The 21,260-nt window shown below is 49.1% G+C and overlaps 8 protein-coding genes across 8 annotated transcripts; 5 read left to right on the top strand and 3 right to left on the bottom strand.

The window, feature by feature from the left end:
* Positions 1–740: 740 nt before the first annotated feature.
* Positions 741–3,675, top strand: EDB93DRAFT_766241 (uncharacterized protein). Its single transcript, XM_041457386.1, has 6 exons — positions 741–1,280; positions 1,335–1,511; positions 1,564–2,304; positions 2,363–2,898; positions 2,952–3,328; positions 3,384–3,675. The coding sequence occupies exons 1-6, from the start codon at positions 1,109–1,111 to the stop codon at positions 3,445–3,447; spliced, it is 2,067 nt and encodes a 688-aa protein (XP_041304363.1). The 5' UTR covers positions 741–1,108; the 3' UTR covers positions 3,448–3,675.
* EDB93DRAFT_766234 (bucentaur or craniofacial development-domain-containing protein) lies at positions 3,484–4,909 on the bottom strand. Its single transcript, XM_041457385.1, has 5 exons — positions 4,529–4,909; positions 4,370–4,463; positions 4,184–4,315; positions 3,679–4,130; positions 3,484–3,621 (listed from the first exon to the last, which is right to left on the bottom strand). The coding sequence occupies exons 1-4, from the start codon at positions 4,602–4,604 to the stop codon at positions 3,692–3,694; spliced, it is 741 nt and encodes a 246-aa protein (XP_041304362.1). The 5' UTR covers positions 4,605–4,909; the 3' UTR covers positions 3,484–3,621; positions 3,679–3,691.
* Positions 4,910–5,160: 251 nt separating this feature from the next.
* EDB93DRAFT_1091189 (uncharacterized protein) lies at positions 5,161–6,296 on the bottom strand (the record flags this gene model as incomplete). Its single annotated transcript, XM_041446329.1, has 3 exons — positions 5,161–5,926; positions 5,975–6,159; positions 6,216–6,296. 3 exons carry the CDS (start codon positions 6,294–6,296, stop codon positions 5,161–5,163), a joined length of 1,032 nt encoding a protein of 343 aa, XP_041304361.1.
* Positions 6,297–9,666: 3,370 nt separating this feature from the next.
* EDB93DRAFT_1091220 (signal recognition particle, SRP19 subunit) lies at positions 9,667–10,669 on the bottom strand (the record flags this gene model as incomplete). The annotated part of the gene is made up of 3 exons (XM_041446335.1): positions 9,667–10,061; positions 10,110–10,357; positions 10,404–10,669. The coding sequence occupies 3 exons, from the start codon at positions 10,667–10,669 to the stop codon at positions 9,667–9,669; spliced, it is 909 nt and encodes a 302-aa protein (XP_041304360.1).
* A 111-nt stretch (positions 10,670–10,780) lies between these two features.
* On the top strand, positions 10,781–11,436 carry EDB93DRAFT_765929 (uncharacterized protein). Its single transcript, XM_041457384.1, has 3 exons — positions 10,781–10,852; positions 10,906–11,023; positions 11,076–11,436. The coding sequence occupies exons 1-3, from the start codon at positions 10,809–10,811 to the stop codon at positions 11,388–11,390; spliced, it is 477 nt and encodes a 158-aa protein (XP_041304359.1). The 5' UTR covers positions 10,781–10,808; the 3' UTR covers positions 11,391–11,436.
* A 1,314-nt stretch (positions 11,437–12,750) lies between these two features.
* EDB93DRAFT_1231321 (glycoside hydrolase family 18 protein) lies at positions 12,751–14,885 on the top strand. The gene is made up of 7 exons (XM_041451289.1): positions 12,751–13,249; positions 13,303–13,396; positions 13,445–13,590; positions 13,646–13,854; positions 13,905–14,332; positions 14,387–14,447; positions 14,497–14,885. The coding sequence occupies exons 1-7, from the start codon at positions 12,978–12,980 to the stop codon at positions 14,616–14,618; spliced, it is 1,332 nt and encodes a 443-aa protein (XP_041304358.1). The 5' UTR covers positions 12,751–12,977; the 3' UTR covers positions 14,619–14,885.
* A 334-nt stretch (positions 14,886–15,219) lies between these two features.
* On the top strand, positions 15,220–16,797 carry EDB93DRAFT_1322481 (uncharacterized protein; the record flags this gene model as incomplete). Its single annotated transcript, XM_041454957.1, has 8 exons — positions 15,220–15,299; positions 15,350–15,581; positions 15,634–15,648; positions 15,704–15,783; positions 15,830–15,980; positions 16,032–16,171; positions 16,225–16,343; positions 16,396–16,797. Coding segments are annotated over exons 2-8 (1,113 nt in total), but the record flags the coding sequence as incomplete, so codon positions are not given.
* A 272-nt stretch (positions 16,798–17,069) lies between these two features.
* On the top strand, positions 17,070–20,375 carry EDB93DRAFT_1210855 (CHAT domain-containing protein). Its single transcript, XM_041451040.1, has 2 exons — positions 17,070–20,243; positions 20,296–20,375. Exon 1 carries the CDS (start codon positions 17,083–17,085, stop codon positions 20,233–20,235), a length of 3,153 nt encoding a protein of 1,050 aa, XP_041304356.1. The 5' UTR covers positions 17,070–17,082; the 3' UTR covers positions 20,236–20,243; positions 20,296–20,375.
* Positions 20,376–21,260: the final 885 nt, after the last annotated feature.

The following is a 21,260-nucleotide window of genomic DNA, read 5'->3' as shown; positions in this document are numbered from 1 at the left end:
CGACTTCGTCAGCGGGTTCGAACTTCTGCCTTATTCCCTCAAAGAATCGTCGTGGATTGCCAGTGCATGAATCTGTGCTTGTTCCGTTTCTTGAATGAAATAGGCCTCGGGTCACCCCATATAGCCACACCTAGGCCTCAGCAATGCCAGGCGATGTTCAACCATATGTTACATCCTCATGATCATATGTTCACCGGGTCATCGATATCCTAGATATCTCGATCTACTGTACGGCCAGGACTTGGCCAGCGGTCGTTCTTGCCAAGGCTGTATTAAAAACACACGGTATATGATATCATCGGACTCGGGATATCTCGGTGAGGAAGACTGCCAATATTGGTGTCGGACTCGAAGGGGCCCCGAGTCGGATAAAGTAGCCTGAAAGTACTACTCACAGTTCGCAGGTTGCCGCCGCCATATGCAATGTATCCTATTACATGCAAATGCTAACGGTACCATGGCTCGAGGCTCGATCATGATCGTGATATTTGAAATTTGAACGTTACATATAATTATAATGGATGGCAAGTGTTCATGTTTTACAATGTACCTTGGTTCAAAAATATGTGTGATCATACATCCATGTCAAAGAATTCATTACTGGCACTGGTACTGCCGCCGGCTGTGGTACGGACGCTTTGCGATGAGCCGATTCCCTGACTAGAGCTCACAAGGAAACGCCAGCCGGGCGTTCAGTGTGAAAGTCACCCCATTGAAGATCCGTTGGACAGGGAACACAACTGGAACCCCTTGCATTAATCAAGCGCAGGTAATCGACTCCCGACAACTAGTAGTATCGGAGCTTGGCAGTTAGAATTCTTTTTTTGGACCACCAATTTTAATCCAACTCTAGTCGAGTCAAAATCTCATTCAGAGTACTGAGCAGGATGACACGACGCAGCAAATCCATTGGAGACGGTCGGTGCCGGTAATCGATGAGCAAGGCTTTAACACTACTAGTACCGGCGTCTATCCACTACATAATCATTATATTGGGCGTTATACTACTTGCTTGGTTCAAGTTGCGAATCACCACCAGCTGCGAAACTCCCAGCTTGGCACTTCATCCTCTTTCACTTGATCGCTATCTGTGGTTATTCCAGTCCACATGCCAGGTTCTCGTGGAAAGACGAAGGCAAAAAAGCCAAAGCCAATCGTCAACGTTCACTCTGTGGCGCGTGCTCCATCAGAGGAGTTTGTCGGGTTGGTAGACGATATAGAGAGAACCGAAGGATGGAATGCTAGAATCAAGATACTATGCGAGTTCCTCCAGTTACCAGGCGAGTACAGCGCCTTTGTTATTCCGTTCCGAGTCCTAACTCTATTTCACAAAGATCTCTCCAAACGAAGCGGCCTGAAGAAAGTCCACGTCAGCTTCAACGAAGTGTATCATAACATCGACGATGTATACGTCGCAAATATAAGAAACGAGAAGATTACCGGGGCAATCGTCGGCATCTACACCAAGATGTGTGCCGATGCTATCCTCCGGGACAAGCTCTTTAAGAAAGGTATGAGTCGACGACACGGTTCTCTCAGTAACCTGCACTGACCATATCACAGGTTTGGTGTCCAAGATCACCCCTTTGATCAACATTCCTTCCACGCGTTATCTTGCTCTCCGCGCACTTACAACCGTGACGCATCATGGGGGTGTCGATATTCGCAAAGAAATCTCACTCGAATCCCCTTCCCTACTCAAGGTCATACAAGAAAACCCAGACGACCTCTGGGCTGCCGAGATGGCGATTTCTACCATGGCCCATGCTATCGGCGCTGCGATCAACCAGGAAGATGTGCCAGCCCCGAAATATATCAAAGCGGCCAACATCAAAGTCTTGATTCCAGTCATAATAGATTTCATGCGCAAGCCTGGCGTTACCATTCAGCTCTTGCATCATGGCCTAGAGTTGCTCACGCACCCTGTTCTCCATTGTTGGAGCGAGTGCAAGGATAACTCAGCACTTCAAAACCTGCTTGTAGCCTGCCTGCGGAGTGCAGACCTTACCGTGCGTGTCAGCGCGCTGGGTGGCCTGCTTCGTCTCGAAGCCTTGTCTTCGGAGGAAGACCAGAGACATTTCGACCCTCACAAGCTCATGGCAGCAATCGAACGCCGTTTCCCTGACCATCTCGTCGATATCTTGACAGATTACGGCACGATGCGCTGTGAAACATTTCTTACAATGACCTCGACCGCCGACAACCAAAAGGCTATGATGAAATGTGCACAGGACAAAGATCTTTATAGTCTTGGTCTCAAGCTCGCAGAACTCATCACCAGAACCGAGTTCTCTATCGCAGAAGGCTGGTTTCCAGATGCAAGATCCCAACACTGGACGTATAGAACTCAACAGGGACATAGGTTTACCATTCATCATGTGGTCCGATGCGCTGCCTCATTGTGCTAGAGCCATCCGTGAAAAGGGTCGTCCAGGAGAGGAAGATCTTGCAGACATGATTACCGCAAAGTTTTTCATCATCAGAACACGCATTCCCGATGCCATCGAAGCTGCAAAACGTGGTATTCAACGCAACCCCAAGTTCGCATACTTCTACTACGTGATCACGTTGGGTAAAGACCACTACGAGGGCTTGCGTTCTGCGAAGAAAGGCTTGAAGTGCCCGAAGATGACGCCGTTCGTACGCTTTGGGCTCTTGCACCGTGCTGTCGAGCTTGCGGGCAATCTAGGGGTATGTCGTATTCAGGAATCCAGTCCAGGAGATAGGAAATATGACGAGGGCGTTGCGTTCCTCATGAGCGCGATGGAGGACGCAAAGTCTTACGTTACGGAGGCTCCCCCAGATGCAAGACACATGAAGAACGTGTTATACTGGTACATCTGCCTCACTCTTACCATCAAAGGACCAGAGACGCCAGCGGACCTCCAAGAGCTCCAGGTATGTCCACCGGCTTTGGCATTCGACGATCTCTCTACAACAACCGAGCACAGGTCGCATTCAAGAAGCTAGGGTACGCCGACGAGTTTAGCATACTGCTGGGCACTATTCCTCCGAGAACGCAGTTGCGCCTGACGCAGCAAAACATCGTCAAGCGCTACCCGATTGCTGTGCAGGAATGGAAGGATCTGGTGGCACGCTTTGACGAGGTGATGACGGATGAGCGGCCCATCTCGTTGGAGAAAGCTGAAGACGATCTTGCCGCGTGGCTTGATGACCTTCATCTTGATCATGGAAAGGAAGACGAGCATTATCCACAGAGGTGCTCTCACCCTCGAGTTAGCCCGAACACGGTGGCGTTGTACAGATGTTCGTGGTGCAGTAATCCTAGTGCCGCATTGAGGAAGTGTAGTGGTTGCGAGAAAGCGAGGTGACTGGTTTATCGATTCTTGTCATAGGTGGATGATTGATCAGTGATTCTCTAGGTATTGCGATGGCGGATGCCAAAAGTCGCATTGGTCCGAGCATAAGGCTACATGCCGAACATGAATGGCCTGAAGTATCTCGTCAATCTTCATACTTGTTATACCGGTTTCGCGATTCGCCCCTCTTTGAACAGTTCCTCGCGTCCATTGCTTCAAGTTCTTGACCCATCTTGCCCCTCTTTGATTACCTTCCTCAGCATCTGCGATGTGAACGTAGGTATGACCATTCTTGATATACCTGTATTGGTACAGTAAAACATGTATTATCCTACAACAATTCCACTACAATACCAACATTTCCTCATACCTCATGTTCTCCGCCTTTTGTTCGACTTGCTCGCTTCATACGCATCCTCTCTTCTGTCCTGGACTCTTTTCAAAAAGTCCATCTTTTCCAAGTAACCACCTCCGCGTCGGTTAGCATCAAGCTCGTCCTTGGCATCACTAGACGTCACATGCGTGCGCCAGTCCATTGCAGATTTATCTAGAGTAGTGATCTTCTTGGCCTTTTGAGTGGGTATGTCAGCCAACGACGTGCGAGGTTTGCGAGGGCCTGGAGGTTTTCTCGTAGTAGATTTCTGTGCTGTAAATTGTACCGGAGCTTCTGAACTCAATGCCGTCGCGTTCGCATCGGTAGTCGAAGACGAAGAATCAAGAGCGGGTGCAGCAGCAGACGAAGGCTCTGACGGATCCCACCGTGGCCACTTCTTCGCTTCTTCCGAGTCCTCAGCGACTTCAACCACTTCTCTTCACATCACTAAGCACGCTATGACAAAGAACAAACGAGCGGACAGACATACACGATATTCTTCCCTGCGAAAAGGTAACGTTTCTCGATCTTCACGAGCTTCTTTGGCGGCTCCTCGACGACCTTTGCAAGCGGTGGCGTGGCGACTGACGCCTGAAAACTGACCCATAAAGCATCACGCGCTCTATACAACAGGATAAGTATATCTGACGCACAGAGTCACACGACACCACCTCACTTTTTCTTCTCGACTAGATCTTCTTCTTTTACTTCATTCGGCACGTTAGCATCTGCATTTCCATCTTCGTCTCCGGAACTATCTGAATCCGAGTCTGATATATGCGTGTTTGTTTGGTCAGGGAAGGGGATGATCGATAGGATGGCCTGTGGTTCATACCTTGGTGAGAAGGAGGCGCGTAGTCTGGGTCGTCGTCTTCGGAGTCGGATGTTGGGTCGCGTAGTGGAGGAGACATTTGTGTGGTGTTGTTTGATGTTGTTGAATTTGAGGGCGTTGGAGAATTTGTCGTCAACAAACGTCAATCGATTGATCACCTCCATCCAGATTCCATGGTACTGTAAGATCTTCATCAACATGGTGGGATACTATGTGACGGTTAAGTGAAGGTCATATCCCCATCAGCAGAGAATGCTCTCACTTAACCGCGCACATGTACCGGTACCGTGTTTTTCTTAAAGATTACTTTGACTGAGTTGACTAATTCTTGGTGGAAATTCGTCATCGTCCTCTTCGAACAACCTGCTTGTCTAACTAGATAACTCTCACTCAACCATGCATATACAGTGTATAATTTTCCTTGAGGAATATTCCCACAAAGTAATGTACTGAAACGATGGTTGAACCACTGACGTAGCAAGGTGCCTCGATAACATAATTAAACCTCGAAAACAACGACACAAACTATGATGCCAGCTACACATGAGACCCGTCCAGCCATCCTCATTTGCCTTTCCCTACGATGACGAAGGGACCTGCGAATCAGAACAAGTCAATCGAGACGGGTTGGCCAGTCACTCACCTGCGCCATTAGCCTTACCCGCCGCGCCTCCTTTGTTGTCAGCGGCACCAGACGGAGCTTGTTGGGAAGAAGCCCCGTTCGCTTCAGACGAGGGTTTATCGTCTTTTGATGGAGCTTGTGGCTTCTTGCCCTCAGTCTTGGTCGTTGAACCATTAGTTGCAGGTGGCTCCGTCGCGCCAGTAAGTACGTGCAAGGATTCAAATGGCTTGTGGGTCGTTGAATCATGACCATTCTGACCATTCAAGCCAGATGTTGTCTCTCCATTGGCTTTCTGAGTGAAGCCAAAGCCATTCTGATGGAGCGTCCCGCCGAAACCGTTGATCACACCGGACGAGTTTCTGGAGTGCCACCCGGGCGACATCGGTCTCGGCGGAATGCCAAACACCTCCCTTACCATATCCTCCATCTGTATATCCTGGAAATCGTCGAACGTTGGCGAGCGAATGCCGTTCTCCGCGGCTTGCTGCCGAGCACGCTCGCGTGCGTCGGCAAGGCGGAGGACGGTTTCCATTCCGAGCTTTGTACCCTCTGCAAGGGACAGAGGCTTTTCACGTTTGCACATCGCGATGTATGCAGGGAGAAGGAGAGTTTTGTTGATCTTATAATCGTGGTATGCCACGATCTTGTCGATCGGCTCGATGTTGAGTTTCTCGAGCTCGCGAATAGCGAAGTCTTTAATGTTACAGAAGTTCCATCGATGAGCTAGGTCTAGGATGCTTAGCCATGTCTCAGCGGGGGCATCGTAGAGTGAATATTGGCTGGAATCACGTTTGAGCAGGGGCAGTAAACTCAGAGATCGCACATACGGATTATATATCACCCAGAGGAAGCGGTCAAAGTCTTCACTTTTGACGTCGTCGAGGGTGAATGGACTCGGAGCATCAGTCGTGCCGTGCTCCCCACCATCGGGGGAGGCATCTAGCATCTGGCGCCATATCAACGATTCACGGTAGAAGAAGTGGCTGTGTATGCGGTAGTGATAGTTCCCGATCTACGACGTTCGCCCCAGATGAGAATGGATGGATCAAGAAATGTTCTGGGACTTACCAACACATTCATATCCCCACCACGCAAGTAATAATCCTTGTGGTGGATCACACGGCCCACACGATCCTGCGGGGAGCTCATGATGGAAGATGGGAGATGGGAGAGTGGTTGATAGAAGTTGAGATGGCACTACGTATATATGCCTTCAATTCAATTCCAGATCATGACCTATCATAACATGCGTCTTTCATGATGTGCGTTGTCACATCTTACGCCCTTCTATTCCATCACCAGCATGTTTTGCATGAGGCATGGTGTAGCATTCGTGGCTGTTATCGATGGTTGCCCAGTAAGTATCTGCTTTACTGCAAGTCTGCGACGATGCAAATTTTTTTGGTTGATGATGATGGCATGGGAATCGTGTCCACGACGGAGCGGGCAAATATTGACTATTTTGGACCAACATTCCGCCATCTAGTCGCCGCAAGGCTTCTAGACTGCCCATATTACAATCACGTTCAGTTCACAAAGAGGATGCGGATGATCCACTTGCCTCGAGGCAGTTAGGGGATCACTAGCATTAGGTGCGCAGTACTACTGCGTGTCTGAGGTCACCTGCGAGGTCAACCTATTATGTAAATCAGCGCACGGGTTGAACTCGGCTAATGAAAGTGCCCAAAGCCTCCGAGACTAAACAGGGTAGGCTACCTCTCTCCCTTTGACTTTTGCCAATTTTACGTCACATGGCTCTCCCGACACCAAGCTTCTGTAAGCTCAAGAGGAGCTACGCGTATCTGAGGCTGTTGTGCTAACAAAGAGGTGGAGTTAGAAGCACTTCGGGTCAACATAGCTGAAGAAAGTCTCGGTACTCGCTGTCGGGGCTCTTGTTAACTGTGGATGGGCTCGGTGAAATTTGTGAGGAAGATCTCCAGCCTGAGGTATTCCAGAGTCTCGTGTTCTGATGGTCAAGGTACGCTACTATACTATTTTTTCTCGAATTACATATTCACAAGCGTGTGATGCGCACGCATCCAGTTCCAGAACCATTTACACATCGCATTCGCGTCGCTCTCCATATTTCAATGCTCATCACATGTGGGTTTTTGCTCATCGACGCTGTGACCTCCTACAGCGAGCGGTTAATCTGCCAAAATCAAAGGTTTGTACCAGTTAGGCACATCAGTTCCAGAACCCTGTACAGCGCCAACGCAGTTGACGTACTTGTTAAGATGTAACTATGTAGGAGTGACGAGGTTAGTTTTGCTATTTTAGTTGGTTCTATAGCTTATTAAATTTAGCAATAACGCTGCCTTGACGCTGCCAGTATAGATCATCGCCGACCCTAGGCCCCTAGGCGGATAAATTTGGAGGAAGTGCACGGATCAGATCGATTTCGCATTTCCGAGCGCCTCTAAACGATACGATGCCTTGCCGAGTGCCACATTACTTCGATCCCAACATTCCTCTTCATCAAACCTTGTGGAAGCCACTCGCTCATACATCATACACGCTTCTTGACTCTCAAGATCTCTGACTCAGGGCCAACATTGTAATCAACTTTCATCTATGTTCACAACGTTCGCACTCTGAAGCTTTGCGTAGCTTTCGCCAACCTCCAGGGAGTGCTCGGCTCGATGGGCAGATCGAGAAACAACGTGGCGATAGGAACTAGAACATTTTGAATTGGAAAATTTACGCTTACAGTTGTACGTTTATGCATACCCACCTGCCATTGTAATTGACATGAGCCACCGCAAATGTAACTCGTCTGTGGGTAAGAGACCAACCGTAGGTCTACATGTTCAACCGATCAGACACATGTCAGACAATAAGAAAGACAGCTGATGAACAACGGATTTACTAGGTGAACGACTTGGCACGACGATGGGCCAGTGCACCAACAAACCACCAAGCTCAGGAAACTAGGAGGATGGATAAGCAGCTTGCAACTTGCAGGCTGGGTGTAGCATATACATATATTGAATTTGCTAAGAGCCAGAATCCACTGCCGTTTCGAAAATACAGTGATCGCTCGCATGTGGAGAGGGAGACGAACAAACTGATCGAATCCTTCGAGAAAGGAAGAATTCCAACTGTACGAGAAGATACTGCTTGGATACTGCCATACTGATCATACTTTCCGGTCGCGGTACGATGGTGTCGAAATTCCACCATCTCTGAGTCGCTCATGGCTGTCATGCAAGCACTCATCGATGCATCCGGCGTCGCCATGAGTTGGAGGGACATGATCGTGCTGTGATCGTCAAGTTGATCTCCGATATCCAGCATTTGGCAATTGAAAAGGCAATTGCCTCCTCGACCCTGGTGGCAGCAAACGTTGTTCGAGGTCTGCAAACTTCGACACATATGTTGATCATCACTTTCGCTGATGGAACTGTGATGAGCGCTGGGTCTAATACATTTACACACTGCTGGCAATGAATGCACGTTGGGAACTGAAGTACTAAAGGTCAGCTCCACACGTTCGTCAATAATTCTCTCGGTTTAATACCACGGGCCATTGCGCACCATGCTACAATAATGTACGACCCAATCTGGATGTTGATGACTCCGCGTCACTTGAGTCATCTCCGGCTCATTCTCTCTCACACGCTGAGTGTGATCAGAACGCCGCGAATTGAGGCAAGACTTGCACGCCTCAGGCTGGGAAGTGTCCACCATACTTACCCCTCATTCTGCGGCTGACGACCCTACATTATAGGAACTGAAGATCTTGCTGTTGAGGAGGGTAAAGGCAGATCCACTAGAGCGGTGGCAGGCGCGACAGCCGCCGGTGGTAAGTCTGGCAAGGGCGAAGAAAATAGTGCGCCGGTGCCAGATGAAACGCAGATGCAACAGTAGCGGTCATGCCATGCGAAGCTGCATACCAGCATTTATCAAACCAGCACTCACAGGTTCAGGCATGGAAGATCCCAATCCTACTGCTGGAGATCCGGAGGTGGATGTCCACAACCGTGACTGCAGTAAGTGAATTGTTCCCTTTAAATGATCATATTGACTGCTCTGTAGCAGGCTCATCCAAGACGTTCGAATCACGCCTTGAATCACCTGGACGATCCGCCCTTAAGTCGTTTACAACCTGCGAAGTGTCTCAGATGGTCCTATAGCTTCAATAGGTACTTCACCATTGTTGCACCTGCACCACTCGCTCAATATAACATCACAGCGGATTCTGCAGATCAGGCAAAGAAGAGGGCTAGCATCAATGAGCCTACCTAGACCAGTGGTAATGCTCTTGAAGCCAAAGAGTCGGTTGTTGTAAAGGCCCGTCATATAAATTTGCTCGCTATCATTGTAACAAACTTCCGCTAAGTCAGTCATGTTCTGAGCATAGTAGCTGAGGTCGTCGGACTGGGCTGTGGTCAAATCCAAACGTTTCAACCATTTCAAATGATCCAGTGCATTGGAAATTCACCACTAGAGTCCAAAAATTCGCAAGTGTTTCCAAGTATCTTGTACATGAGAATTTGCACCACATCCGAGTCCTAAATCACCCCCTAACTCTGAGAACCTTCCGTTTACCTTTATGGACACCCGGTTGGCCAGGAGCAGCTCCTGCACCCGGCTCCTGTGCACTCATACCAGCTTTAACGGTCTCGATGAGCATTCCCGTGGGTAAAGCTGGTGAGTAAGGAGATACTCGGCTTGCCAAAGCCGGTAGAGGTTGTGGAGGTGTAGGCAAGCGCTGTTGGCTCGACTTGGAAAGCTGCACGGCAACACCAGAACCCGCTTTGGACTTCTGCTTGCCCTTCGCGGACGTAGGGGGTTTAATCGCTGGCTGAGCGGTAGAAGCTGGGGGCGGGATCATCACGTATGGTGGGCGCGGAATATTATCTTGTTTTATCCGTTGGATCTGGAAGGATATCATCTCCAACAGTTGTTTTTCTGAACATATTTAAGTTATTAGAGAAGAGGTGAGATGAATTCGCGTACTCGTTTTGATCGCGGGGTTCGCCAGTCGTCCATCTTTCTTCCACTGCACGCGCACACGACCAGGGTTTTCCCAGTCTCTAGGATGAGATTTCTGCACTTCGTGCAAAGTTCCCAATCCAAGCCGGCTAGTCGCATCTGCGATATCCTTGCTCAAAGGCCACCAAACGCTCTTTTCGCGCGCTATCCGGCGCTCACCCGTCCCATATGGACGTTTGGCGTCGATATAGATGGGATAGATGCACGTCCATCTGAGAAACTCTTAGCAAGCGAAGAACAGTTGTATGAATAACGTACTTCTTGTAAGGCGTGATGTCAGTGACGGTATTCGATGGTTGACCATGCGATTGACCAGACGATGTTGGGGCGTGAAATGAAGATTGTGATTGTGACGCTTGGCCTAGTGCAGACGCATCGTCTGAATCAGACTCACTGTCCTCTTCGTCGGAATGGCCTATCTCTTCGAGTAGTGGTCCACGCGGGCCAGTATTGAGTGGACGCGATGGGAGCGGGAGGTCAGTGTCATCATCGAATTCTTCGATTACTGCTGTACGACGAGACATATTTAAGCTGCAGAACCTTTCCTTAGTAGTGAGGTTCGACACTGTAATGGCTTGGAAGATTGCACTTACTACGGCGTCGACCAAGTATGAGGCAAGCAAGCGACGATTTCCCACGCCTGCTCACATTCATGCTTTCACCATGTTGCATATCGCGGCGGCGAGCACAGTCATGAAGGTCATTTTGTAGGAATCTCCACACATCAATTATCATAACTTATCTGACTTGTGAATTGCAGCTTTATGCTTTTATGTGTTGTGAATACTATTCATGCTCAACAACACGTTGATCCGAGTCAAAACCGGTCTATCACTTGTCGCCCATTTGGCGCATGTGAACCATGCCCACTAGATGCTGTACGTTTTCTCACATATGAATGTGCTGGACGGCGAATAAACGAAACTGTAGCTTCATGAACCCTTCTGTCATCCATTCGGCAACCGTCAACTCATGCATTGTTCGAACACGACCATACCTACACCAAGACCCAATGAACCATACCCTATATCTCCACCCCCAGGAGCTCTCGGGGAGACTCCTGCATGGCAGCCTTGCGGCCGTGTTCCCGCACAAGAGCGCGCTGATTTCTACGAATTCGTAGCGTGCAACCTGTTTTTTGCTACTGTCGCCATAGGTGTATCCCTACTTCGCTCTCGAAGGATCGAAGCAAACCAAGCTAGACGTCTTGCTGTACGAATCGGACTTGTTAGAGGTGGTGGATAGGATCTTGGTCGAAACTTGGCCTCAAGGTAGCCTGTTCGGTTTCATATTCATGGCCGAGGGGGAGGTTCGTAGTTCGTTATGAACTTGGATGACAAACATGCTAATTGCTGCAGGCAGCTGAGAAGACAAGGTACAGTACAGTCAGATGTGCGGAGTCTCCGCATCTGCGCTTCTTTTTTTACCCGTGCTTTTGGCAATATGTTCGCGGCGTATCCCAGGTTCTTCATCTGTTGTATTGGTGATTTGATGATGATGCTGGCGATTGGTGGGCAGTGGCGGTCTTCTCACTCGGCCTTCATACCGAAGCCTGTCGTTCAGGACTTGTCTCGGGTAACTTTCCTGAACACCGAATGATAGCTCACGTGAAATATGTAGACAGTGAGAACCATTGTAAATGTATGTTATGTTGCCGACTCTCACAAATCGAAAAATCCGTATGTCGGCACGTAGTATTCGCACTGGATCTGATTGATGGGCATCGCTAGAGGATACATACATTGATCACTCAAGTGATTGTTGTGTGATGGATTCTCAAGCCTCAACCTACCCTGCAATCGACCATTAGAGAATGACGACAATCTAGTGTACGAGCGCCAACTATGCAAATGTTATGAACCCTTCTTAGCAAACTGATTTCCGTCAGCGAAGGCTATGTGTTGAAATCTGTCGCCATGATGATCATGTACAGTCATGCTGGACTGCGTATGGCATAATCGAAGACATTGACTGACATATCCGATGTTGGGTCAGCTACTAGAGACCATCATTGCATAGCAAAAAGTTTCGCCTACTAATGGATAGACTTTTTACTATAGAAAACTCTTGCTCCTGAAGCTTTCAGTCTATCAACATTATAAATAATAGTTGAACGGACTGATTTCGGAAGGACGCACATCAAGAAGTTTACACCGTTGTTGCGCCTCAGAGACGTGGCGCATTCGACAGCAACTGGTCGTAGCATAACAATGAGGTCCGCGGCAGAGACTTGAAAGCTTGACATCCGGTGATCGTTCTGGCCCAGTGACCGCTAATCACTGCAAGCTGCTACCGCATCTGCATGCTTGTGGATCCAGGATGATTTTAGAGATCTGATCGAACCAAGCCGGTTTGTATCTCGATTCCTGGAAATAGAAAGAATCTCCTTGTCCGAGCTATGTGGAGCTCATCAATGCACAACCCGTGAAGACGAAGCTTCAGTGGTCCTTTGGCGTATTGGCATAGATGAATATTGGGACCAAAGAACAATGCATGTTGACTTGAGGTGTGAGAAAAGGTTTTGTCTCTAAGCGCCCATTGAATGATGTACCTAATAATGAACAAAAGAAGAACAAAAGTGCGTGTAATTTAGGTATCTGCTAATAGTAGAACCGCATTGATCATGCATGATTGCAAGGCCCACACGTTGTTTCACAGCTACAAAAGGGGGCGTCTGCCTGTCTGGTCGTTCTTTACTTTCCCCGTCTGATTTTTAACTACTTCAAGGACTGGTCCTGATTTCGATTCGTGCTCTAGCTAGCACCTACTCATAACTCTCGCTTTCATTCACTCACTGTCGACGTCCATCTTTCTAAAACTTTTGATCACATCATGAAATTTTCTCTGGCGATAGCTTCTTTGCTGGTCCTGCCGTTTGCAGCTGCCGCCCCAACTTGCTCTCTCAGATCGTCATCTGCTGCTAGTGCCACTACACCTACCTCGACTACTACATCTACCTCGACTACGACCTCCCCAGTGTCCACTTCCACGCCTGTGAACCCTGGTAATGGATCTATCGCAATGGCTTGGTTTGCAAACTGGCACACCGACTACACGGTTGCCGACATTAAATGGGAGGGCTTTAACAGAATGGCTTACTTCGGGTGAGTTTACCCTTCGGAATTATCGTGCAAACTTTTCTCACTTTGGTATCTAGAGCTATCACCTCCGCTGCTGGAACCGTTATGATGACTGTCAGTGACAGCGCCCCTAGCGGCCCTGTTACCTTCGTCGCTGCCGCCAAGCAAAATGTATGATTGTGCCTTTTTGTGGCAGATGGTTAGCTTACTTGACAACAGAACGTTTTCCCTGTGTTGACTATTGGTGGTTGGGATGGTTCCGTATATTTCTCATCGTCTATCTCCACCTCAAACAACCGTACGACTTTTGTCCAGTCGGTCGTCAGCATGGTGAATAAGTATGGCTTCCAAGGTGTTGAGTTTGAGTACGTATATTTCATTTCACACGATTATTCTCGGCGTTGACATTGAATTTTACAGCTGGGAGTACCCTGGTAGTCCCAACGGTCTTTCTTGCAACACGCAGTCGCCTCAGGATACTGCCAATCTTCTGTCTACGCTCCAAGAGCTAAAGACGGCGTTGCCAAATATCACTTTCTCTGCTGCTGCCCCTGTCAAGCCATGGAACGACGCTACAGGGAGCCCATCGACTGACCTGAGCACATTTGCCCAGGCTTTGGATTACGTTGGTTAGTAAACTAGTCAGTGCTTGTCATTATAACCGTTAATATTTCTGCAGAAATCATGAACTACGACGTTTACGGCGACACTTTCAGCAAGGTTGTGGGCCCCAACTCTCCTTTAGACGACTCCTGTGCTCCAGCTGGTGACCAAACTGGCTCTGCAACTTCCGCCGTGAAGTTCTGGATTGCTGCAGGGTTCTCTGCTTCACAGATCGTTCTCGGTGTTCCTAGCTACGGACACGGTTACTCCATCAGCAAATCTGCAGCTGTGCAGGGTAACACGTTGGCCTCATACCCCGGCTTTAACACCAACAACCCCATCACCGGTGACAGCTGGGATGCTGCCGGTCCAGACGCTTGCGGTATTAACCAACCTGCTTCCGGGGACTTCAACTTCTGGGGACTCGTTGATGCTGGTTTCCTGAATGAGGACGGTAGTGTTGCTTCTGGTATGATGAGCCGCTTCGACAACTGCAGCCAGACGGTATGTATTCTTTGCCTGCGATTTTCTTACTGGCCTAACCCTTGTCTATGTTAGCCATATGTCTACAACCCCAACACACAGATCATGGTAGCCTACGATGATGCCCAATCCTTCAGTACGTTTTCCCGCTCTAATCAACTGAAATCTAACTAACTTTCCTGCAGCCGCAAAGGGCAACTTTATTAAACAGGCTGGCCTGGCTGGTTTCGCCTTGTGGGAGGTGGGCGGCGACTACAACAACATTCTTTTGAACGCCATTAATGGCGCTATCTCTGGCTCGTCATGATTATCACTCTGCGATGATTGATTCACCTGCGTCTCACACTCACGCCATTCACCACACCGAATATCGTATAGCATTGCGGTCGATCCGCTCAAATCGTCCAGAATTTAGATATTGCCTGCTGGGATCGGGCTTATTTGGAATACCAGGTTACGGGCTTTCGCATCTGTATTACTTGCTCAACATATGCATACTTTGTTGTACTTGGTGTATCTTACTAACGACTCATCTGCTATGAAATGTTGTAATCAAATGACATGTTAAGCTTTTAAGATTGGTCTGGGCGCTTGAGCTACTACTACTAGTTTACCTCAAGCTTGTACGGTGACTTCAAGTCCGACTACGTAATAGAACTGATGGTCGACCACGATGTGAAAGGTGCTGGTTCCAGAGTGCCAACCACCACATGGCATCAAGCTGAATCCTCTACATATATTCGATCGATCCTTGCCAAGTACTGGTACTGATTGCCGCACTCCTTGTATCGGAACAAGTTCAACGTGCACACCTCCCGCACGAATTCCTGTGAAAGTCTGGATCATGCTCTGCGCTTAGTCTTCATCACTCAGCCTCGGCTCCGTGGCTCGGTATTTTGCGAGTTGCCTCTGTCCTGTGAACTCATTGTGGGTGCTGTGTGCGTCCTGTGCTGAGGCTGGCTCCCTTTATAATCCTTCAGGAAGTCAGGTGCTGCAGTGTTTCGTGGCCCCAGCAAACGTCTTATTCTCAAGTGTTAGTTTAGATATATCCATCAGCCATCGTTATGGCCCGTCATCGACGTGTCACCTTCGAGTCTTCAAGCTCGTCAGAATCAGACTCTGATTCTGACTTTTCTTCAGCCTCATCGCGCAAACCCTCCCCTGCTCCTCCAGGAGAGAAATCTGCTCCCAGTGCCGAGCCCTTGGAAGGGAAAAAGCGTATGCGCAAGTCGTCAATCAACAAGACGAAGAGTTTAAAGCCTCCTCGGTCGTAAGTTGTTGTGTTGTACAGCATATGTGTGGAGTTAATCTCGCGTTTTTAGGAAAAAAAAGGACGAGTAAGCATATGAAGCACTGATCATCTAAATACATAACGATATGCGTATTCTTTAGTCAGGAGACAAGCCACACAGAACACACCCAGGACCCGGGAGAGGTACACCTCAGTGGAGTGCAACAAGTCCTCATTACTAGTATGTAATATCAATCTCTGTTTAGCGCATATTGACGATTTCCAAGCCATTTGCGCAACTGATCTCACCCTTGGTCTCCGATGGATTCCTGCTGGGTTCTATGCAGTGGTCAAGGTTGATGGTGCTGAATACCAGACAAGCAACAAGCCTGTAAACGTAGACCAGGCTGTCGTCGAATGGCACGAGCGCATTCTTCTGTAAGTTGTCCTTAAACCCGTCTGTCCTGCAGGTATTGAGAAAGACTCAAGGCCACGCGAGTCACCCTCTAAAGTTCGGGTCAGCGTGTATGCCTCATTTGAATCGAGTCCCATGCTCTGTCACGGAGAACTCCTCCGCACATTCGAGATCTCCGTCGGAGAACTACTGGATCGCAGCGAGAAATCGCATCGTCAGTACTGTCTATTGCAAGTGACGCCTGATGGATGCTAACGAGTATCGTAGCCATAATCTTTGAGCCAAAGGAGGAGGAAGTCGTATCCGCTTGTACTTCACTGTTCATGACAGTGGAGCAGCGACTGCCTGATCAAAATGATATTGCAGGTCTATGCCCCCTTACTACCGTGAGTGATTGATGGAGTCGGGCACTATGACGCTGAGACGCGTAACATGTAGGTCATATCAGGCGATATGGATTCGTTAGCACTAGAGACTGATGCCGGACATCGTCATCTCGTACAATACCGCAGGACGCAGAGCAGTAGGGATCTCGACCAATCCATAAACCACTTTGAACGCGCGTTGGATCTCTGTCCCATGGACCATCCCTACCGCCCTGCAGCACTCTTCAACCTAGCCAGCGCAAAGTTTATTAGTTGCCAAGCTAATGGGATATACCTCGACGTCAACATTCCTATCTCTCTTTTTCAACGTGCCCTTGATTCGCGTCCCATGGGTCATCCAGACCGACCTACCACTCAACTCCATCTTGCCATTTCTCTGCTCTCTCGCTTCGCGAAACACGGCTTTCAAACAGATGCCGACACAGCTAAAAAGTTACTGAGCGAAGTCCTCGATGTCTGCCACTTCAACAGCCACATTCACAGAGCAGCTTCGGTTACAATTCAAACATCTGCTCTGCGTTTTGCCGGAAACATTCATGCAAATGATTTTGAGCGGGAGCGGCAGGCAGCATCTGTGCTTCCTTTATCGCCCGATCAACTTGTTGATCGAGCAAAGCGGTGTCTGCAGGGAGATGAACCCCAGGAATTAGATGAAGTGATATCCCTTCATTTTGACGCACTGGGATACTACAACAACAAGCATGCTTGTCGAGCGCAGTTGCTAAGTAATTTGGCTGATATGCTGGGAACTCGCTTCAAGCGCGGAGGCAAAAGCAAAAACTTGGATCAGGCTATCGCACTTCATACGGAAGCGCTGGCGTTGCGCCCCATCGGTCACCCAGATCGGTCCATGTCATTAAATAACCTCGCGGAAAAACTCTCCTCCCGCTTTAAGCACCGAGGCAACGAAGAAGACTTGGATCAAGCTATCGCACTTGATACGGAAGCGCTGGCGTTGCGCCCCATCGGTCACACAGATCGGTCCATGTCATCAAATAACCTCGCGGTTCTTCTCTCCTCCCGCTTTGAGCACCGAGGCAACGAAGAAGACTTGGATCAGGCTATCGCACTTGATACGGAAGCGCTGGCGTTGCGCCCCGTCGGTCACACAGATCGGTCCATGTCATTAAATAACCTTGCGAAAGAACTCTCCTCCCGCTTTAAGCACCGAGGCAACGAAGAAGACTTGGATCAGGCTATCGCACTTCATACGGAAGCGCTGGCGTTGCGCCTCGTCGGTCACACCGGTCGGTTTGGTTCATTAAATAACCTCGCGGTTCTTCTCTCCTCCCGCTTTGAGCACCGAGGCAACGAAGAAGACTTGGATCAGGCTATCGCACTTGATACGGAAGCGCTGGCCTTGTGCCCCGTCGGTCACACAGATCGGTACATGTCATTAAATAACCTCGCGAATCGGCTCTCCTCCCGCTTTGAGCACCGAGGCAACGAAGAAGACTTGGATCAGGCTATCGCACTTCATACGGAAGCGCTGGCGTTGCGCCCCATCGGTCACCCAGATCGGTCCATGTCATTAAATAACCTCGCGGTTCTTCTCTCCTCCCGCTTTGAGCACCGAGGCAACGAAGAAGACTTGGATCAGGCTATCGCACTTCATACGGAAGCGCTGGCGTTGCGCCCCATCGGTCACACATATCGGTCCACGTCATTAAATAACCTCGCGGTTGATCTCTCCTCCCGCTTTAAGCACCGAGGCAACGAAGAAGACTTGGATCAGGCTATCGCACTTGATACGGAAGCGCTGGCGTTGCGCCCCGTCGGTCACACAGATCGGTCCATGTCATCAAATAACCTCGCGGTTCTTCTCTCCTCCCGCTTTAAGCACCGAGGCAACGAAGAAGACCTGGATCAGGCTATCGCACTTCATACGGAAGCGCTGGCGTTGCGCCCCATCGGTCACCCAGATCGGTCCATGTCATTAAATAACCTCGCGGTTCTTCTCTCCTCCCGCTTTGAGCACCGAGGCAACGAAGAAGACCTGGATCAGGCTATCGCACTTGATACGGAAGCGCTGGCGTTGCGCCCCGTCGGTCACACAGATCGGTCCATGTCATTAACTAACCTCGCGATTGGTCTCTCCTCCCGCTTTGAGCATCGACGTGACAGAGAAGACCTCTACAAGGCACGCGAGAACCTCCGCTGTGCATTGAAATTACTGAGCCAACATGATCCTTCTCGACTATCAGTCCATGGATCGCTCGCTAGTGTCTATCTATCATATCATCGTTCAAGGCTTGACGACATTGGTGCGGGCGAAGATACGGACAGCCTCGATGTTGCTATGCATCACCTCAAGACAGCAGCAAATATTGTCTCTGGAGGCCCGTTATCCCGCCTACAAGAGAGCTTCCGCTGGGTTCGCTATGCTAAGCGACACAGACATGATACTCAATTGGAGGCTTATGAGACTTCGATGACACTTATGGACGCTTACATGTCCACGACAGCTTCAGTATCCTCTCGTCATATGGCCATGAAGGACTTCCCACTGGCACTTGCCGTGGATGCTGCATCGTGTGCTCTTCGTAGCGGTGACGTGTGTCGTGCTGTCGAGTTGTTGGAGCAAGGCAGGACTGTCATCTGGACCCAGATGACACGACTCCGCATGCCTCTTGACGGTCTCCAGACACGCGGTGATCATGCAGTGGCCCTCCTGAAGAGATTCAGAGACCTTAGCTCCCTCCTCGATAAACCTCCTGCGAGTCATCCAAAAGCAACCTCAAGAGTAAACGTAGACGCAGAAGAAACCCGGTACAGACGTCTAGTGAAAGAGTGGAACAGTACTGTAGAAGAGATCCGGAACATCGAGGGCTTCTCTCGCTTCCTCCTCCCCCTCTTATTCTCCGATCTTCAAGAAGCAGCTCGTGAAGGGCCTGTCATCGTCCTCATTGGAAGCGAGTCGTCTTGCCATGCTATTATCATCCTACACAAGCAAACTCCGATCAGCATCCAACTCTCTACCAGCGTTAAGAAGCTCCAAATATTGGTGGATAAACTCCATCGCACAGATAGTCCAGCGCTTAAAAAAGCCTTGACCGAGTTGTGGGATGACGTCGTCCGCCCGGTGGTCGAGAATCTGGAAGGAATTGCACCACGAGGTTCTCGAATATGGTGGTGCCCGACATCTGTCTTCAATTTCTTGCCGTTGCATGCCGCTGGCGAGTACAGGAAACAAGGACGGTTCCTTTCACATCTCTACATCTCTTCATACACGCCATCGCTTACCGCGCTGATCAAGGCTCGCAGAAGTCATGATAGGTCCCCGTCAGTATCCTTCGTTGCGATTGGTCAGGATCACCCAGCCGGTGCCTCATTCACCTTGGATGCCGTGGAGCCTGAACTGGAATCGGTGCGGAGCCTTTTGCCCCCTCCCCCAGCTGTTTCATTCTCTAAGATCACCAGTGTTGATGCCACAAAATCGAGAGCACTGTGTGCATTGCGAGACAATACTTGGCTTCATCTTGCGTGTCATGGGACACAGAACATTGCCGAGCCCTTCAAATCGGCCTTTCTTATGCGCGACGAGCCGCTTTCGCTCCTCGACATCACACAAACAGATCTGTCTCGGCATCAATTTGCGTTTCTTTCTGCCTGCGAAACCGCAGTGGGTGACCGCGATACTCCTGATGAAGTGATACACCTAGCAGCTGGCCTGCAGTTTGCCGGGGTCAAAAGCGTCATTGGAACATTATGGAAGGTCAATGATAGTACCGTGGAGCGCTTAGTCAAGGCATTCTACAAAAACTTTTGCGGAGATGGCACGATGAACTGTAAACGGGCTGCCTGGGCGTTGCACCGAGCGGTCTATTCGCTAATTTCTGACCAAGACATACCTTTGGACCAGCGCATATTGTTCGTGCATATTGGCATATGATCGATACCGTGCGTTTTCCCACCTTGCTGATCAAAGTATTTTTGACGACTTTGCATGTAGCATCCAGTCATGGTCGCGCAAAACTTGTTGCCAAGGACTTTGATATTTAAGACTTTGTGACTGTATACCTACACGATATGCACATCCAATTTCGACCTGAATTTAAATTTTGTAGTTTATCACCTCGGAGCCAGATGTGGTTGTGCACTCAGGCTGATGATTTGTGGGTAAGATTGAAGTCGCACAACGGTGATCTGGCATAACACCTTCAAGTTGTGCGGCAATGATGATCTCCTGCTGAAGTTGAGCTTGCATCATTCAATGTACGATCCTGATTCGAGCATTCGAGATTCTGCTCAGCCTACTATGCATGTTTCATCAACATCGGCCAGTGAACAATTACTCTTGTATACTAGTGTCGCATTGACGTCGACAATCGAGCAGCGAACTCATTATTGATGCATACAAATGATTGCATGCCATTTTGTTCTAGTGGTTACCAGGTGGCGAGTGCAAGGAAATATTCGTATTGGCTGCCTGCAGTGGATCTTTGAAAGCTCAAGTTAATAATTACATATAGGACCATATAGCCTGGAATTGAGGTTATTTTAAGACTTTAAGAACTTGAAGTGACCTTTATTTATGACATACGGAAGTAGGACCTCCGAGTCTCAGCAACAGCTAGGGGAGTGTCGAGAGTCGTTACGAATCGTGCGAACATGAAAAGTTTCAGCCTGCTGCACAACATTTTCACACAAACGCGAGTCGCAGTGAGCTTAGAGAAAGACACAATCCCACCATTAACCCTCCAGTAAAATGTCGGACCTCATTCCAATCACCATGCCCCTGCGAGAATTCAAAGGGCATGTAAAACGCATAAATGCAGTTGCAATTTTTCCCGATAAACGACGGATGGTTACGGGTTCAGACGACAAAACGCTTCGTGTGTGGGACTTGAAGACAGGTGCTATGTTGAAGGAGATGGAAAGGCATCACTATGGAGTGTCAGGATTAGCGGTATCGCG

The sequence above is a fragment of the Suillus bovinus genome (genome assembly GCF_016758785.1).
Source record: "Suillus bovinus strain UH-Sbo-P2 chromosome Unknown EDB93scaffold_62, whole genome shotgun sequence".
NCBI lineage: Eukaryota > Fungi > Basidiomycota > Agaricomycetes > Boletales > Suillaceae > Suillus > Suillus bovinus.
This window is presented reverse-complemented; position numbering and strand designations above follow the sequence as displayed.

Bases quoted from the DNA above. Each gene is read 5' to 3' on its own strand.
- EDB93DRAFT_766241 (XM_041457386.1), top strand. From the start codon at position 1,109: ATGCCAGGTTCTCGTGGAAAGACGAAGGCAAAAAAGCCAAAGCCAATC. The intron at 2,305-2,362 runs GCTGGTTTCCAG...ACAGGGACATAG, and splicing joins CGAGTTCTCTATCGCAGAAG to GTTTACCATTCATCATGTGG. The intron at 2,899-2,951 runs GTATGTCCACCG...AACCGAGCACAG, and splicing joins CGGACCTCCAAGAGCTCCAG to GTCGCATTCAAGAAGCTAGG.
- EDB93DRAFT_766234 (XM_041457385.1), bottom strand. From the start codon at position 4,604: ATGTCTCCTCCACTACGCGACCCAACATCCGACTCCGAAGACGACGAC. The intron at 4,464-4,528 runs GTATGAACCACA...CGCATATATCAG, and splicing joins CGCGCCTCCTTCTCACCAAG to ACTCGGATTCAGATAGTTCC. The intron at 4,316-4,369 runs GTGAGGTGGTGT...CCTGTTGTATAG, and splicing joins GATCTAGTCGAGAAGAAAAA to AGCGCGTGATGCTTTATGGG.
- EDB93DRAFT_765929 (XM_041457384.1), top strand. From the start codon at position 10,809: ATGTTGCATATCGCGGCGGCGAGCACAGTCATGAAGGTCATTTT. The intron at 10,853-10,905 runs GTAGGAATCTCC...TGTGAATTGCAG, and splicing joins ACAGTCATGAAGGTCATTTT to CTTTATGCTTTTATGTGTTG. The intron at 11,024-11,075 runs GTACGTTTTCTC...ACGAAACTGTAG, and splicing joins AACCATGCCCACTAGATGCT to CTTCATGAACCCTTCTGTCA.
- EDB93DRAFT_1231321 (XM_041451289.1), top strand. From the start codon at position 12,978: ATGAAATTTTCTCTGGCGATAGCTTCTTTGCTGGTCCTGCCGTTTGCA. The intron at 13,397-13,444 runs GTATGATTGTGC...ACTTGACAACAG, and splicing joins TCGCTGCCGCCAAGCAAAAT to AACGTTTTCCCTGTGTTGAC. The intron at 13,855-13,904 runs GTTAGTAAACTA...ATATTTCTGCAG, and splicing joins CCAGGCTTTGGATTACGTTG to AAATCATGAACTACGACGTT.
- EDB93DRAFT_1210855 (XM_041451040.1), top strand. From the start codon at position 17,083: ATGCTGGGAACTCGCTTCAAGCGCGGAGGCAAAAGCAAAAACTTGGAT.